The sequence below is a fragment of the Mustela putorius genome, unplaced genomic scaffold, assembly GCF_011764305.1.
Source record: "Mustela putorius furo isolate JIRA1106 unplaced genomic scaffold, ASM1176430v1.1 tig00003834_pilon_pilon_pilon, whole genome shotgun sequence".
Lineage (NCBI taxonomy): Eukaryota > Metazoa > Chordata > Mammalia > Carnivora > Mustelidae > Mustela > Mustela putorius.
The window spans coordinates 97,386,323-97,400,577 of record NW_025421987.1 but is presented as its reverse complement, the minus strand read 5'-3'; the positions used below and the strand labels follow the sequence as shown (position 1 = coordinate 97,400,577).

Sequence of the window (14,255 nt, the reverse complement as noted above, 5' to 3'; positions counted from 1 at the left end):
GCCAGATTTCTCACTGTCTAAGAAGGGAGTTAAAAAATACAGAAGGGAGAAAACTAAAATATACTCTGTGGTAATGGACTGTAATTGGAGGGATCAGTGTGACTCATAGTTTTATAATACTGATAGACATGGAGATAATTATAGATAGAAGTGAGTGTATATGTATACATATGAATGTATATAATTATATACATACATATACTCTCTGGCTTTGTCCACTGAGTCCTGGAAGCAGCTATACCTCAAAAGCAATGAGCAGCACATTAGGCACCCAGATCTTGCCTTCTAAATGCCATCCACTAAAATGAACAAGGACTCCTTAGAGAAATGGCTGATTCCAGGGGTGAGGCAGCAGAAAACATACACAAGACAGGCCTAAAACATCTTGTAACAGAAGGCAAGCATGTACTAAGACTGATGGGACATGTCAAAAGAACAGAGAAGTCAGCTTGAAGAGGATCCAATTGGCCAAATCTTAAATCAAGCATTAAAACAATCATAGTAATAGACTTTAACCCAGTTAATAAAACTCCTAAACTCATACTGATACAAATAAACAAATAAATTAAAAAGTGTGACGAGGAATAAGATTACAGTGACAAAATCTACCAGCCATCACCTTAATCAACTTATCAGAGTGAACCATCAGAATGGGGCAAATAAAAATCATTTACCACCTATTAGAATGCAATGCAGAGAGAAGACATAGCATCACTATTTGTGATAACCCCTCCCAAAGATAGTAACTTAAGTATCATTAAGAGGGAAAATCAGATAAACATAAACTGAGAAACATTCTTAAAAAAAAAAAGGTCTATTAACCTTCAATTATTAGGATCATAAAACTTTAAAGTGAGGAACTAACGCAGACTAAAGAGATGTGTCAATTGATGCAATATGTAGTTTTCAACTGGATCTTTTTACAAGTAAACTTTAACTGTTAGAAGATAGGTAGATCAGTACAGGATATAAATGTTGAAGACCATTCCAAAATATATAAAGAACTCATAAAACTCAATAACCAAAAAACAAATAATCCAATCAAAAAATAAGAAGACATGAACAGACATTTCTCCAAAGACATACAGATGTCCAAAAGACATAAGAAAAGACAGTCAGCATCACTTACGAGGGAAATGCAAATCAAAACTACAGTATATTATCACCTCATACCTATCAGAATGGCTAAAACCAACAACACAAGAAACAACAGGTGTTGGCAAGGATGTGGAGAAAAGGGAACATTCATGAACTAGTGGTGGGAATGCAAACTGATACAGCCACTGTGGAAAACAATATGGAGGGTCCTCAAAAAGTTGAAAATAGAATTATCCTATGATCCCGCAATCACAATACTGAAGAATATAGAAGCACTAATTCAAAGGGATATACGCCCCCCCTATGTTTGTTGCAGCATTATTTACAACAGCCAATATATGGAAGCAGCCCAAGTGTCTATCAACTGATGAATGGATAAAGAAGATATAGTATACATACATGATGAAATATGATTCAACCACAAAAAAGAATGAAATCTTGCTATCTGCAATAACATCAATGGTTCTGAAGAGTATAATGCTAAGCAAAATAACTCAGAGAAAGAAACACCATATGATTTCACTCATATGTGGAATTAAAGAAACAAAACAAATGAGAAAAGGTGGGGTGGGGGGCGGGGAAGAGAGAGAGAGAGAGAGAGAGATAAATCAAGAAACAGATGGTTACCTGAGGGCAGAGGGATGGAAGAATGGGTTAAATCAATGATGGGGATTTAGGAGTGCACTTTGATGAGCACTAGGTGATGTATGAATTGTTGGATCACTATACTGTATAACCAAAACTAAGATTAACTATGTTAATTAACTAACTGGAATTAAAATAAAAACTTTCAAAAAAAAAAAAGTGTCAAAGATCATAAGTAGGCTAACTTGAACTAATTGATATTTATAAAATAACCTACCCAATAAGTTTCAAAATACACAGCCAAGAGTATAAAACCTTGACCAACTAACCATACATCCAGATCTCTATCCAGACTAATCAAGCCCTAAAACAAGTCTCAATGAATTTTAAAAGACTGAAATCATACACTGAACATTCTCTGACCACAATAATTAAACATCAATGACAAAAAAATACCTGGAAAACTTTGAAACATTAGTTTCAAAGCAAGCAAAGTTAAGCAAAAAAACTTCTAATTAACTCATGGGTCAAAATGAAATCACCAAGGAAGTTAAAAGAAGTTTATAGCTCCAAATGCTTATATAAAAAATGAAGAATGGGGGTGCCTGGATGGTTCAGTGGGTTAAGCCTCTGCCTTCAGCTCAGGTCATGATCTCAGGGTCCTGGGATCAAGCCCCGCATCGGGCTCTCTGCTCAGTGGGAGCCTGCTTCCCCCTCTCTCTCTGCCTGTCTCTCTGACCACTTGTGATCTCTGTCAAATAAATAAATAAAATCTTAAAAAAAAAAAAAAGAAGAATGGCTTAAAACGGTCATCTAGCCTCCCACTTTAAAAGCTGAAAAAAGTAGAGCAAATTAAAAACAAAGTAGGCAGAAGGAAGGAAATAAGGAAATGTTAAAGCTGAAATGTACAATAGTAAAAATCAATAAAACCAAAACCTGATTCTTTGAAGAGAACAATAAAATTGATAAGCCCCTATCCAGACTAATCAAGAAAAGGACAAACTACCACTATGAGGAATAAGAAGGAAAAAATCATTATAGATCTTTAGACAATAAAAGAAATTTTAAAATTATGAAAAATTCTGTTCAATTAAACAAGAAGAAATGGACAAATTCCTTGAAAAGTACAACTTATCAAAATGGATACAGGAAAAAAATTTTTTAAATCTGAGAAACCTTAAATATGTCCTAAAAATTGAACTTGGAATTTAAAACTCGTCCAAAGAAAACTCAGTCCCAGATTGGCTTTAGTAGAGAAGCCTATCAAATATGTAAAGTAGAGATGGACATATCTTACACAAACTCTTTTAGAAAATGCAGTAGGAAATACTTCCTAACCCATCTATGAGACCAGCACACCTAAAACAAAGATACTGCAAGAATACTTGTATCTCTCATAAATGTACACTTAAAAATTATTTTAAAAAGTTAGTAAAACTGAATCTAGCAATGTATAAAAAGGATGACACATCATGACCAAGAGCAATTTATCCCAGGAAAACAAGAATGGTCTAATACTTGAAAATCAATCAATATCATTCACCGTATTAAGATAATAAGAAAAAATCATGATCACGTAACAGACATATAAAAAGCATTTGAAAACAAAAAAAAAAAAGCACTTGGAGTTACAAATTTATTTATTTTAGAAAGTTTCAGCAAACTAGAAAGAAAATTTCTTCAATGTAATAAAGATCATCCATTAAAAAATCTACAGCTAAAATAATTCTTAAAGGTGAAAAACTAAATGCAGTCCCCTAAAGATCAGGAAAAAGGAAAAGATATCTACTCTTACCACCTCTATTCATCACTGTACTGAAGGCCCCAGTCAATACAGTAAGACAAGAAAAAGAAGAGATATATACTGGGAGGAGTGGGGGTGTGGGAGCAAGGGGAGATAAACACTGCAGGAAAATGTAAAATGCATGAATAATATGATCAGACAATATGACTGTGAATAAATTTAAGCAATCAACAAAATAACTACTAGAACTTATATATACATATAACAGTCACAGGACACATTGTCAATATAAAAAGAATCAACTACATTTCTATATACTAGTCATGAACAATTAAACATTGAAATTTTTCAAAATACCATTTACAATTGCATCCAAAACATGAAATACTTAGGAATAAATTTAACAAAATATTTCCAATAACTACACTGAAAAGAATAAGGCTAAGATAAATTACAGAAAACCTACACAAACATAGCAATATACCATGTTCATGGATTGGAAGCCACTATTGTTTAGATGTTGATTTTTATCAAGTAAATATGTAGAATCAATATAATCCCCCCAAAACCCAGTTTTATAGGAACTGAAAGGCTAAGTCTATATTTTATGTGAAAATACAAACAACCTTAAATGGTCACAACAGTCTTGCCAGAAAAATAACAAAATTGGAAGACCATACTACCTGACTTCAAGATTTACTATACAAGATTCAGCAGTCAAGACAGTGAAATACTGCAGCGCCTGGACAGCTTAGTCGTTAAGTGTTTGCCTTTGGCTCAGGTCATGATCCCATGGTTCTGGGATCGAGGCCCATGTTGGGCTCTCTGCTCAGCAGAAAGTCTGCTTCTCCCTCTCCCATTCCTCCTGCTTATGTTCCCTCTCTGCTGTGTCTCTAATAAATTAATAAATAAAATCTTAAAAAAAAAAAAGACAATGTATTATTGATAAAAGATAGACTCTAGCTCAATCTAATGGCTTAATTTAGAAATGGCTTAATTATATCAAGAAGTACCCCAAAGAAGTGAAAAAAGACTTGTACAAAAATGCTCATATCATAGCAAGTTTATCCATAAAAGCTGAAAACTAGAGATAAAATGACTGTAAAAGGGGAAATGAATGAACAGATTTTAGGACAATAACACAACAGAATACTAATCAACAATAAAAAGGAATGAACTACTTATGGATACACTCAACCAACAAAGATAAACCAAAAACACTGTGCTGAACAAAAGAGGCCAGACACAAGAGTTATATATGATTCTATCTACATAAAGTTCTCAAGGGGACTGATCAGGAAGAAACACAGGGAAACCTTCTAGGATAACAGAAATATTCTGTATCTTAATGGGCTGCAGGTTATACAAGTCTATGCAGTTTGAACTTTAAACTTGGCATCTAAAAGCATTCACCTTAAACGTCTCTTCAATTAAAAAAAATATACACACACAAACCCATCCACATGCATAAACTTTTTTTTTCACTCAAAAAATATCTGACTGCCTACTATAGCCCAGGAATTGAGAACACAAAAGTAAAAGGCAGGATACGGAAAAGGGACCTTATAGTCTTGTAAGCAAAGAGATGCAAAATGTTAGTTTTCAAAATGAAAATCAAACAAGAGGAATCTTTTCAGCAGAGAAGTAAAAACAAACAGATTGCCAAAGAATAATACAAGTGTATACAACATATACAGAAGTAATAATAGAAAAAACCATAGTGGAGCCAGGCAACTAAAGTAATTTGATATGCTTAAGTATAAACGGATGAGAGAAGCTACTGAACTACTGTCTAAAGGGTTGCTAGAAAAGATGTGATTACGATTATGCGGGCTCTTTCTGCCTCTGCAATAAGCTATATTTTAGCTGTTTAGCAATGGGAACCTCTGAAGTTTTCCCAGGGGAGTGAGAAATATAAATTCCATTCAGAAAGATCACTATGGAAACTATATGAAATATAGATTGGACAAGTCAATCTACCATTTACAGGACAGTCAATCCTATTAAAAAAGGCTAATGCAATACAGACCACCCACTTTATCCTCAACAAGAAAACACATAATCTCAAGCTCACATGGAGCAGTCACAGACCACTTTCAGAGCCATAAAACACACCTTAACAAATTTGAGAGAACAGAAGTTATATAATGCTTTCAGACCACAACAGAATTATTCTGGAAATTAATTAACAGAAAAATAGCTGCAAAACCCCCAAACACTTGGAGATTAAACAACACACTTCTAAACAACATGTGGATCAAAGAAGAAATCTGAGAAATTAAAAGATATACTGAATTAAATGAAAATAAAACTATAATTTATCAAAATTCATGAGATGCAGTAATAGCAGTGCCTAGAGGGAAATTTATAGCATCAAATGCATTTATTAGAAAAGATCTAAAATCAATCATCTTCCCCCTTAGAAAACTAGAAAACAAAAGCAAATAAATCCAAAGTAACAGAAGAAATCATAAAAATTAGAGCAGAAATCAGTGAAATTTAAAACTAGAAATCAACAGAGAAAACTAAAACCTGGGGGAGCCTGGGTGGCTCAGTTGGCTAAGCATCTGTCTTCCGCTCCAGTGGTGACCCCAGGATCCTGGGATGGAGCTCTGTGTAGGGCTCCCTGCTTGGCGGGAGCCTGCTTCTCCCTCTCCTCCCAGCTTGCGTTCTCTCTCACTATCTCCATCACTATCTGTCTCTCTCTCAAATAAATAAAAATAAAATCATTTAAAAGAAAAGAAAAGAAAAGAAAAGAAAATGAAAAAGCTGTCTCTTAAACTAGCAATAAAATCAGCAAGCTTCTATTGGGGTCTGGAGAAAAATAGGGAACTCTTGTCTAATAGGTATAGAGATTCAGTTTGGTTTTTTTTTAATTAACATATAATGTATTATTACCCCAAGGATATAGAGATTTAGTTTTGAAAGATGAAACAGCTCTAGAGATCTGCTGAGCAACAATGGATATTAAAAGGATAACAAAGGAATATTATGAACAACTCTAGGCCCATAAATGTGATAATCGAGATGAAATGGAACTAATTCCTTAAAAGACACAATCTGCAAAAACTCACACAAAAGAAATAAACAATCTGAAGAGGTCTACATCTGTTAAAGAAATTAAGTCAGTAAGTAGTAACTTTCCAAAAAATAAAGTACCAGGCCATATGCACTCACTGGTGAATTCTATCACACATTTATGTAAGAAATTATACCAATTCTCTATACTCTCTTCCCGAAGTTAGAAGCAGAGGGATACTCCTAGATCATTCTATGAGGCCAGGACTACTCTAATATCAAAATCAGATATGAAGGTATTACAAGAAAACTAGACCAATATGTATCATAACCATAAATACAAAAGTCCTCAACAACTTATTAGCAAATTGAATCCAACAATATATAATGAGAATTACATACCACAACTGAGTGGGATGTATTACAGGTATGTAAGGGTGATTCCCCACTCAAAAATCAATTAATATAATCCATCACATGAACAGGCTAAAAAAGAAAAGGTTACTACAATGGGCTAGGAAAAAGTTGGTGAGCACATGTATTAGAACACAACTATAAGTGTTATTCACTCATTCACACAACTTGCCAACACCCGGGATACAATGGAACATAAGAAAAAAATTCATCCTCTCATAGAGCCTACAATTTATTAGAGAGATAGACACTGGATAAGTAACTGTCCCTATTGCAGGAACTCAGCCTGGACTAAACAGAAGGGGAAGGCTGAGAATGATGAACCACTATCTAGATTAACAGAAAGGGGACGCCTGGGTGGCTCAGTTGGTTGAGCAGCACCTTCGGCTTAGGTCATGATCCCAGCGTCCTGGGACTGAGTCCCACATCAGGCTCCTTGCTCAGCAGGGAGCCTGCTTCTCCCTCTGTCCCGGCCTGCCATTCTGTCTGCCTATGCTTGTTCTCTCTCCCTCTCTCTGACAAATAAATAAAATCTTAAAAAAAAAAAAGAAAAAAAAAAAAACAGGAAGGGGGCTTTAGCTATTGAAATAGTAAATCTAGGGGTGCCTGGGTGGCTCAGTGGGTTGAAGCCTCTGCCTTCGGCTCAAGTCATGATCTCAGGGTACTGGGATTGAGCCCCACATCAGGCTCTCTGCTCAGCAGGGAACCTGCTTCTTCCTCTCTGTGACTGCCTCTCTGCCTACTTGTGATCTCTGTCTGTCACATGAATAAATAAAATAAAAAACAGAAAGGGGGTATGCCTGAAGGGAATACTGTACGCAGGATATATGAAGGTTCTGAAGGAAAAGTAAAAGCACAGTATATTAGATATAATGAAAGAAATTCAGGTTTAATATTACAAAAAGAACTGAAGATTACATTTTGGTTATGATTTTGCTGGTTATCAGGTAAAAAAAAAAACATACACACACACAAGATGGCAAAAAAGTCATTATGGGTGCCTACAAAAGAATATTTGACATCTAAGATAAACAGGAAAAACTAATAAAGCTCATATAACTAAAAAAGCTCAAAAACTAAAAAGCTCATTTACCTTTTAAAAAGGTAATGAAAAAAAACAGACACACCAGGAATTGTCAACTTACAGAATTTGAAGGGAAAAAACCCTCAAGTGTCTGATCTTTTCCTAGTTATGCTTAAGATTCAATCTTTCTCCTCTTCAAGGAAATCCAGAAGTTAAAACAAAATCTTTAAAATTTAAGCACTTAAAATGTAATATACAGTAGTCTTGATAGAGAAACTTTATCCTGGAAAAAGATTAAGTTTCTAAAATGTATATAATACAAAAACTTAACTTTGCTTTTTCAAATGTGATTTCTGTCAACATTTAGCATACCTATTCAAGAACATCCATTTGAGCTATTAAGCCTTTAAGTATTTTCTGAAATTTCCTCAATGACTTGAAGTACTACTGAACACAAAATTAATTATATTTCTAACTATAAGTTATATTAATCTTATAAAGGAATTACTTACAGGGACATTAAGTGCATACTGTAGTCCTTGAGGAAGTCTTTCATGTGTTTCCATCTGTTCTTCGTCATTTTTTACTGTCTCCTCATGGACCATGAGTTCATCATGTGATATCATATCCTGTTGTCTCATTTCACTTTCTTGTAACACTTCATCTGCAGCAAGGATCTCCTGGTGAGGCATACTCCGGTCTTGAAGTACCGACTCCTGCAGTTCCCCAGACACGGTAGACTGGCCAGACACTCCACCCATTACAACCATTGCCCTGGAAGACTGCATTTCGTCTATGCCGCCACATTTAAGAAATAATCCTTCCAGTTTGTCGTCAATGTTCATGCTTAAGTATAACTGCCTAGAATAAGTTTGGCAACAAAGCATAATAAATTAGTTTTATATGTCTACTTGATACTTTTTAAATTTCAATTATGAAAGGTACACACTTTAACAGAAAAATTTTATTCATGTAATTCATTATCATCTCCAATTTTAAAATTACCAAGATAAGTTTCCAAAGGCTAGTAGAGTAGAATACACATTTTCATTTTTTACAATATGGCATAAAATCTTAATCTATTTCATTATGAAAAATTAATATGACATAAAGCAAACTGGGGGAAGTATTTATAACAAAGGATTCATATCATTTAACATATTAAAGTGTCTTAAAAAATAAAAAAGTGCATTCATTAATAAATAAATAGACAAACCACTATTAGGCAAATCACTATATATATAAAATAAAAGTCACTTATAGCAGTAATCAAAGAAATAAGCATTAAACAGAGCTACCAGATTTCATCCACCAAATTGGTGTGATTCTTTAAAAAAAAAAAAAAAAAGTCCCAAGTTGAGGTAGACGAAAAAAAAAAAAAAAAACATTCATTTCCTAACGGTAAGAAAATAAGTTAGCTCAATTATTTTCAAAGGTAATATAGTACTATGTATCAAAAGCCATAAAAATGCACACCTTCTTCAAACTGGTGATTATACTTTAAGAAACCTATCCCAATGAAAGAAAATGCATAAAAAGTTAATACAGGAAAAGTCACTACAGGATTATTTAATTAGCAAAAAAAATGGAAATAACTATGCATTCAACAAAATGAAACTGGTTAAAATATATTCATACATATGTTTTAAACTATAGTGATGGCCTTACGAATCAGTAAATTTATTAAAAATCCCTGAACTGAACACTGAAAATGGGTGGATTTTAGCATATATAAATTATATCTCACAGTTATTCTTAAAAATAAAATCAGAATAATGGCTACCCTGTGAGGGTTGCTGCTGATAGTAGGTAGGAAATGGGAGAGGTCTAGGTGCCAGCAATATTTTTTCTTGAGTTGAATGCTGACTGCACAGGTGTACTTCGTTTGTAAAATCTTCAAGTTGTACATCTGTAGTATGTGCATGCTTCTGTCAGTTATTATACTTCAATACATCTGCTGAAGCTCAAAAAACATGTATACAATAAAAATACTCTTGAAAGGGACGCTTTGGTGGGCTCAGCTGGTTAAACGTCTGCCTTTTGCTCAGGTCACGATCCTGGAGTCTTGGGATGGAGTCCAACACAGGCTCCTCGCTCAGCGGGAGCCTGATTCTCCCTCTGCCTACTCTGCCTGCAGCTCTTTGTGCTTCTGCTCTCTCTCTGACAAATAAAATCTTAAAAAATATGTATTCTTGAAATATATTTGAAAATGTAAGAGAATATCCCAATATACTAAAGGAAATGTGTGTGTGTTTGAATGTAGAGATTTCTAAAATGCTAACAATATTAACATTATCACTGGGTGGTGAAACTGTCATAAGTTTTTTCTATATTTGTATTTATCTCTAATTTGAAAACTTACTATAATAAAATTTTGTTTTTTACACTTTTTAAATTCATTAAAATGAAATAAAAGTGAAACTTGTTACTAATATCATCTTAAATAAAGCACATGAGTAAATTTAATAGGTCATAAGAACTACACACAATCAAATAATTACATTACCTTATTTACTCCATTATTTAGAAAAAAAACAGGCAATATTACATCTGCCACTCTAACTTTGGTTGTTGTAAATTCAAATTCAACTGTGTTACTGTAGGATCTAACATAACAATCATGAAATCCAAAGAAATTTCATCTCAAAGAGGCTGAAAGCACTGGTACAAAGTTTGTTTTTCAAAATCACTTTCTACTGTCAGACTGTGTAAAGTTAACATACATATCCTACCCAAAGGGAAGGGTCCACTAGTAGTAAATGCATTAACTATGTTTCAGTTTGGTTACCTCTTTCCCAAATCAATCAGGTAGATAATGGTTAGTACCCTGATCATAGCTTTCAGAGGTAAAAAAAAAAAAAACAAAAAAAAAACATCAGGTACATTCAAACACACTACTGAAATTTAAATACACTTTCATTTACTAAGGTTATCATTTACTGAAAAACTAGTACTTAAATGAACAGCTCAAAAAAAAAAAACCCACATAAACAGCAAAGTTAAAAAAACACAAAAAATATAATTCTTACTTACTAAACTTATCTTCCCTGGTACCAGTATTATCAGTCTAGGATACATAAAACAAAGGACCCAGAATCTGATTTTACTTTTCACAATCTTTAAGTAGCAAACTTGGATGAAACTCCACATCCTGGTCCCTGCTCAGAAGAGTCTGCTTCTCCCTCTGCACCCCCCCCCACAATCCCGCCTCCCAGTCATGCTTGGCTCCCCTACTCTCAAATATTTTAAATCCTTTAAAAAAATCTATAGGACAAAGATTTTAAAGAAAACTCCAAGTAACTGTCCTCTTCTAATATTCTACTTATCACGTTTCTCAGAAAATAAACTATCCCATAAGAAGGTGAAACTTGAAGTCCTACAGGGCTAAAATTTGCTTATTCTGGCCATTTCTTTGGAGGTTCATACTAAATCAATTACACTCTTCTAAGCTATTTACTGTTTCCTTAAAGAATGTGGAAAGTCCCTAATTTAGAAGGGAATTATGTATATACAAAGCCACCCTTGGGACGCCTGGGTGGCTCAGTTGGTTGGACGACTGCCTTCGGCTCAGGTCATGATCCCAGAGTCCCGGGATCGAGTCCCGCATCGGGCTCCCAGCTCCACGGGGAGTCCGCTTCTCCCTCTGACCTTCTCCTTGCTCATGCTTTCTCTCACTGTCTCTCTCTCAAATAAATAAATAAAATCTTTAAAAAAAAAAAAAAAAAAAGCCACCCTTTATTGCAATTCTTCACTGCTGCTACAGCTGCTACTGTCACATTGTTATTAAAAACAAAATACAAAAAACAGAGGAGCTTTTAAAGAATATGGGAGATGTAGAAGAAGAAGCCATTAAAAGGTCAACTTAAAGAAACTGACCTAGGACAGAACTTATAACTTTAAAGAAAAAGTGCCAAAGTTGAAGCTGACTTGTTAACCTGACACAGGGTCTACACTTCCCTAAAGCAACGGTCCCCAACTCCACTTTTTATGATCATGCACCTCATCACTTTTTTAAAATTGAGCATATCCTAATATATGCATACTATTTAAAACTATACCCCTAAAATACTGTTAACATAAAATGTACATATGAAAATAAACATTAAAATATAATTTTTTACTAACCTTATCCCTAACATGAGGCTAAAACATAAGTACTGAGGAAGTCGAAGTACTTTGGGGACAGAGACTATTTGGGAAAAAAGGTAGGCTTACATTAAGTGCCAGTGTGAGGAACTTGGACAAGAAAGATACCACACCCAATATAGAGAGAGCAAATGGAAAAAGAAGTGGCAAAGACCAAATAAAAGACAAATATGACCTCTTCCAAAATCTGCTTGAAATCAGGCCACAAACACAGAAAAAGGAATCTCTCTTCCTTTTTTACGTATGATTTCTTATTCCTGTGACCCCCAAATTAAGCCATATATTTTGAGTTACTGGCTAGCTGAGAAACTGTTTTGAGACAACTTCCCTGAAACACCAGAAAATACTAAGATACAGATTTCAGTATCAATGAATGCTGCTCTGACAAGGGTTTAAAGCAAGCCTTGGAAATATCAAAATGAAAACTGTATGCCCCCTTGACCCAGCAACCTTACTGCTAAGAATATACATAATCATATAAAGTAATTCATCAAAATTAATTGAAGATATATGTACAAGGATGTCTGGTGCAACCCTTCAGTGGGAAAAGACTGGAAACAACCTAAGCATCAACTGAAAGAAGACTTGTTCAATTAATTATGATTCAACCATACAATGGGAACACATGCAGTCATTAAAAGGAATGAGGCTGCTGTCTGTAACAGGTGAAAAGTTCTCTGAGATATATTAGGTGAAAACAAGCAAGAAGAAGACACACAGACATATAAATTGAACCCTACTTCTACCATACATCTCAACTAGTAAATGGGCAGAGTACGCTGAACAGGAAATTAGGTAAGGTTCTCAAACAATAAAGTTAATTTCACCAAGCTTAGAGTAAAAGAAAAAAGGACAAAGCTACAAGAAAAATGATAAGTCCATTTTCTATTGCCTCTGAAACTCTCTTTAACTTTCCCCCTTCTAACTCCTGCATGGTCTCAGTCAAAGCTCTCATGTGCTTCACTGCACATTCAACAGCCCAAATACAACAAAAGGTCCTATGCACACAAGTTAACACAGACTACTTTGCTTCTTGAACTTCAGTTATTTCCAAGGAGGATCAGTCAGGAGTAAAGAAAGGAAACTGATATAATCAATCCATGTTAAAAAGTGAACATTAAATGCTAAAATGTCAAAAAGTCAACTAATGCTTTTTGACCCAAACATCTATACAATTAATGGAAATGTAGGTGTTGGGGTATTACACAGCAGAAAGGAAGAAAGAAATAATGTTTCCTTTAAATCATGTCACTTACATGAAAGCCTGCTCTGGAAGAAAAAAAGAAACAATTTATGTTCCCAGGAGCCTCTGTCCAACCAGGGAAAAGAAGGGCTAGGTGGAGTAATAAGCAGCCAGTCACCCTGAGTTCCTTGTGATGACAAATTCTTTTGTAAGGGACCATGGGAAGCTGACAAAGAGTATAAAACGGCACAGCTGTTTAGAGCCAAGACAAGATGGACAATGATGTCATAGGGCTAATTCAGCTAAAGGGATAGCCCTTTCTTCTGAAGTTCAGAGTTATCCAGAACAGAGATCACTAAAAACTAGAACATAGCGAAAGAGAGAAGAGGAAGAGGCCAGCCTACCTTGGGCCAATTTCTCCTAAATCTCCCTTTAGCAGATTACTTCAAACTACATTCTTTCTCCCTTCCAAGTTTTATTCTTCCCTCATCTCCATCTCTCTCTCTCTCTCTCTTTCTCTCCCTCTCTCTCTGTGTGTCAAAAAAGCTGACAGGTACAGCAACAGGGACATTTAGGGCACCACAATACAGTTTCCTGCTCCATTCAATGATTTGTCTCCCCCACACTCCTTACCATCCTCTCCTAATGAAAAATGTTTGGTTCAGCTGTGTAAAAATAATTCAAATTGTGGCCAATTAGGTAGCCCCTAGTCATTAAAGCCTAACGGCAATGCTCTACTCAAAGAGAACATAAATTATTAGCCATCACTTTCTCCTGTCTTCCAGAAGGGACAGCTGACTCTCCTTGTCACCACCTTCTAATTTAATGCTTCTAATCAACTGTGTGCAAGCAATTAAAAAGTAAGCTTTATAGATTTATAAGATGAAATGGAGTAAATAAGCTTTGAGTCAGGGTTTTCAATAAGGAATTAAACACATGGGCTTTTAATAAAAGCATTTGCGATAATTACTTCTAAGCTGAGGGGACTGTTTGGGCTTGCTTTCAGAAGACAAGTTAACAGAAGCATAACATATGGACAAGCT

The 14,255-nt window shown here is 34.8% G+C and overlaps 1 protein-coding gene across 6 annotated transcripts in view; it reads right to left on the bottom strand.

Moving 5' to 3' along the window:
* Window positions 1-14,255, bottom strand: part of ZNF148 (zinc finger protein 148) — a 119,283-nt gene that overhangs the window by 60,858 nt on the left and 44,170 nt on the right. For 5 of the 6 annotated variants that reach the window (XM_004745401.3, XM_004745399.3, XM_045088777.1 and 2 more), the window contains one exon: window positions 8,396-8,744. The exons of the other annotated variant lie outside the window; for it this stretch is intronic. In XM_004745401.3, the coding sequence (XP_004745458.1) occupies window positions 8,396-8,728 (333 nt within the window). In that variant the 5' untranslated portion in view covers window positions 8,729-8,744. The remainder of the gene's footprint in view (window positions 1-8,395; window positions 8,745-14,255) is intronic. 6 annotated transcript variants of the gene reach the window in all.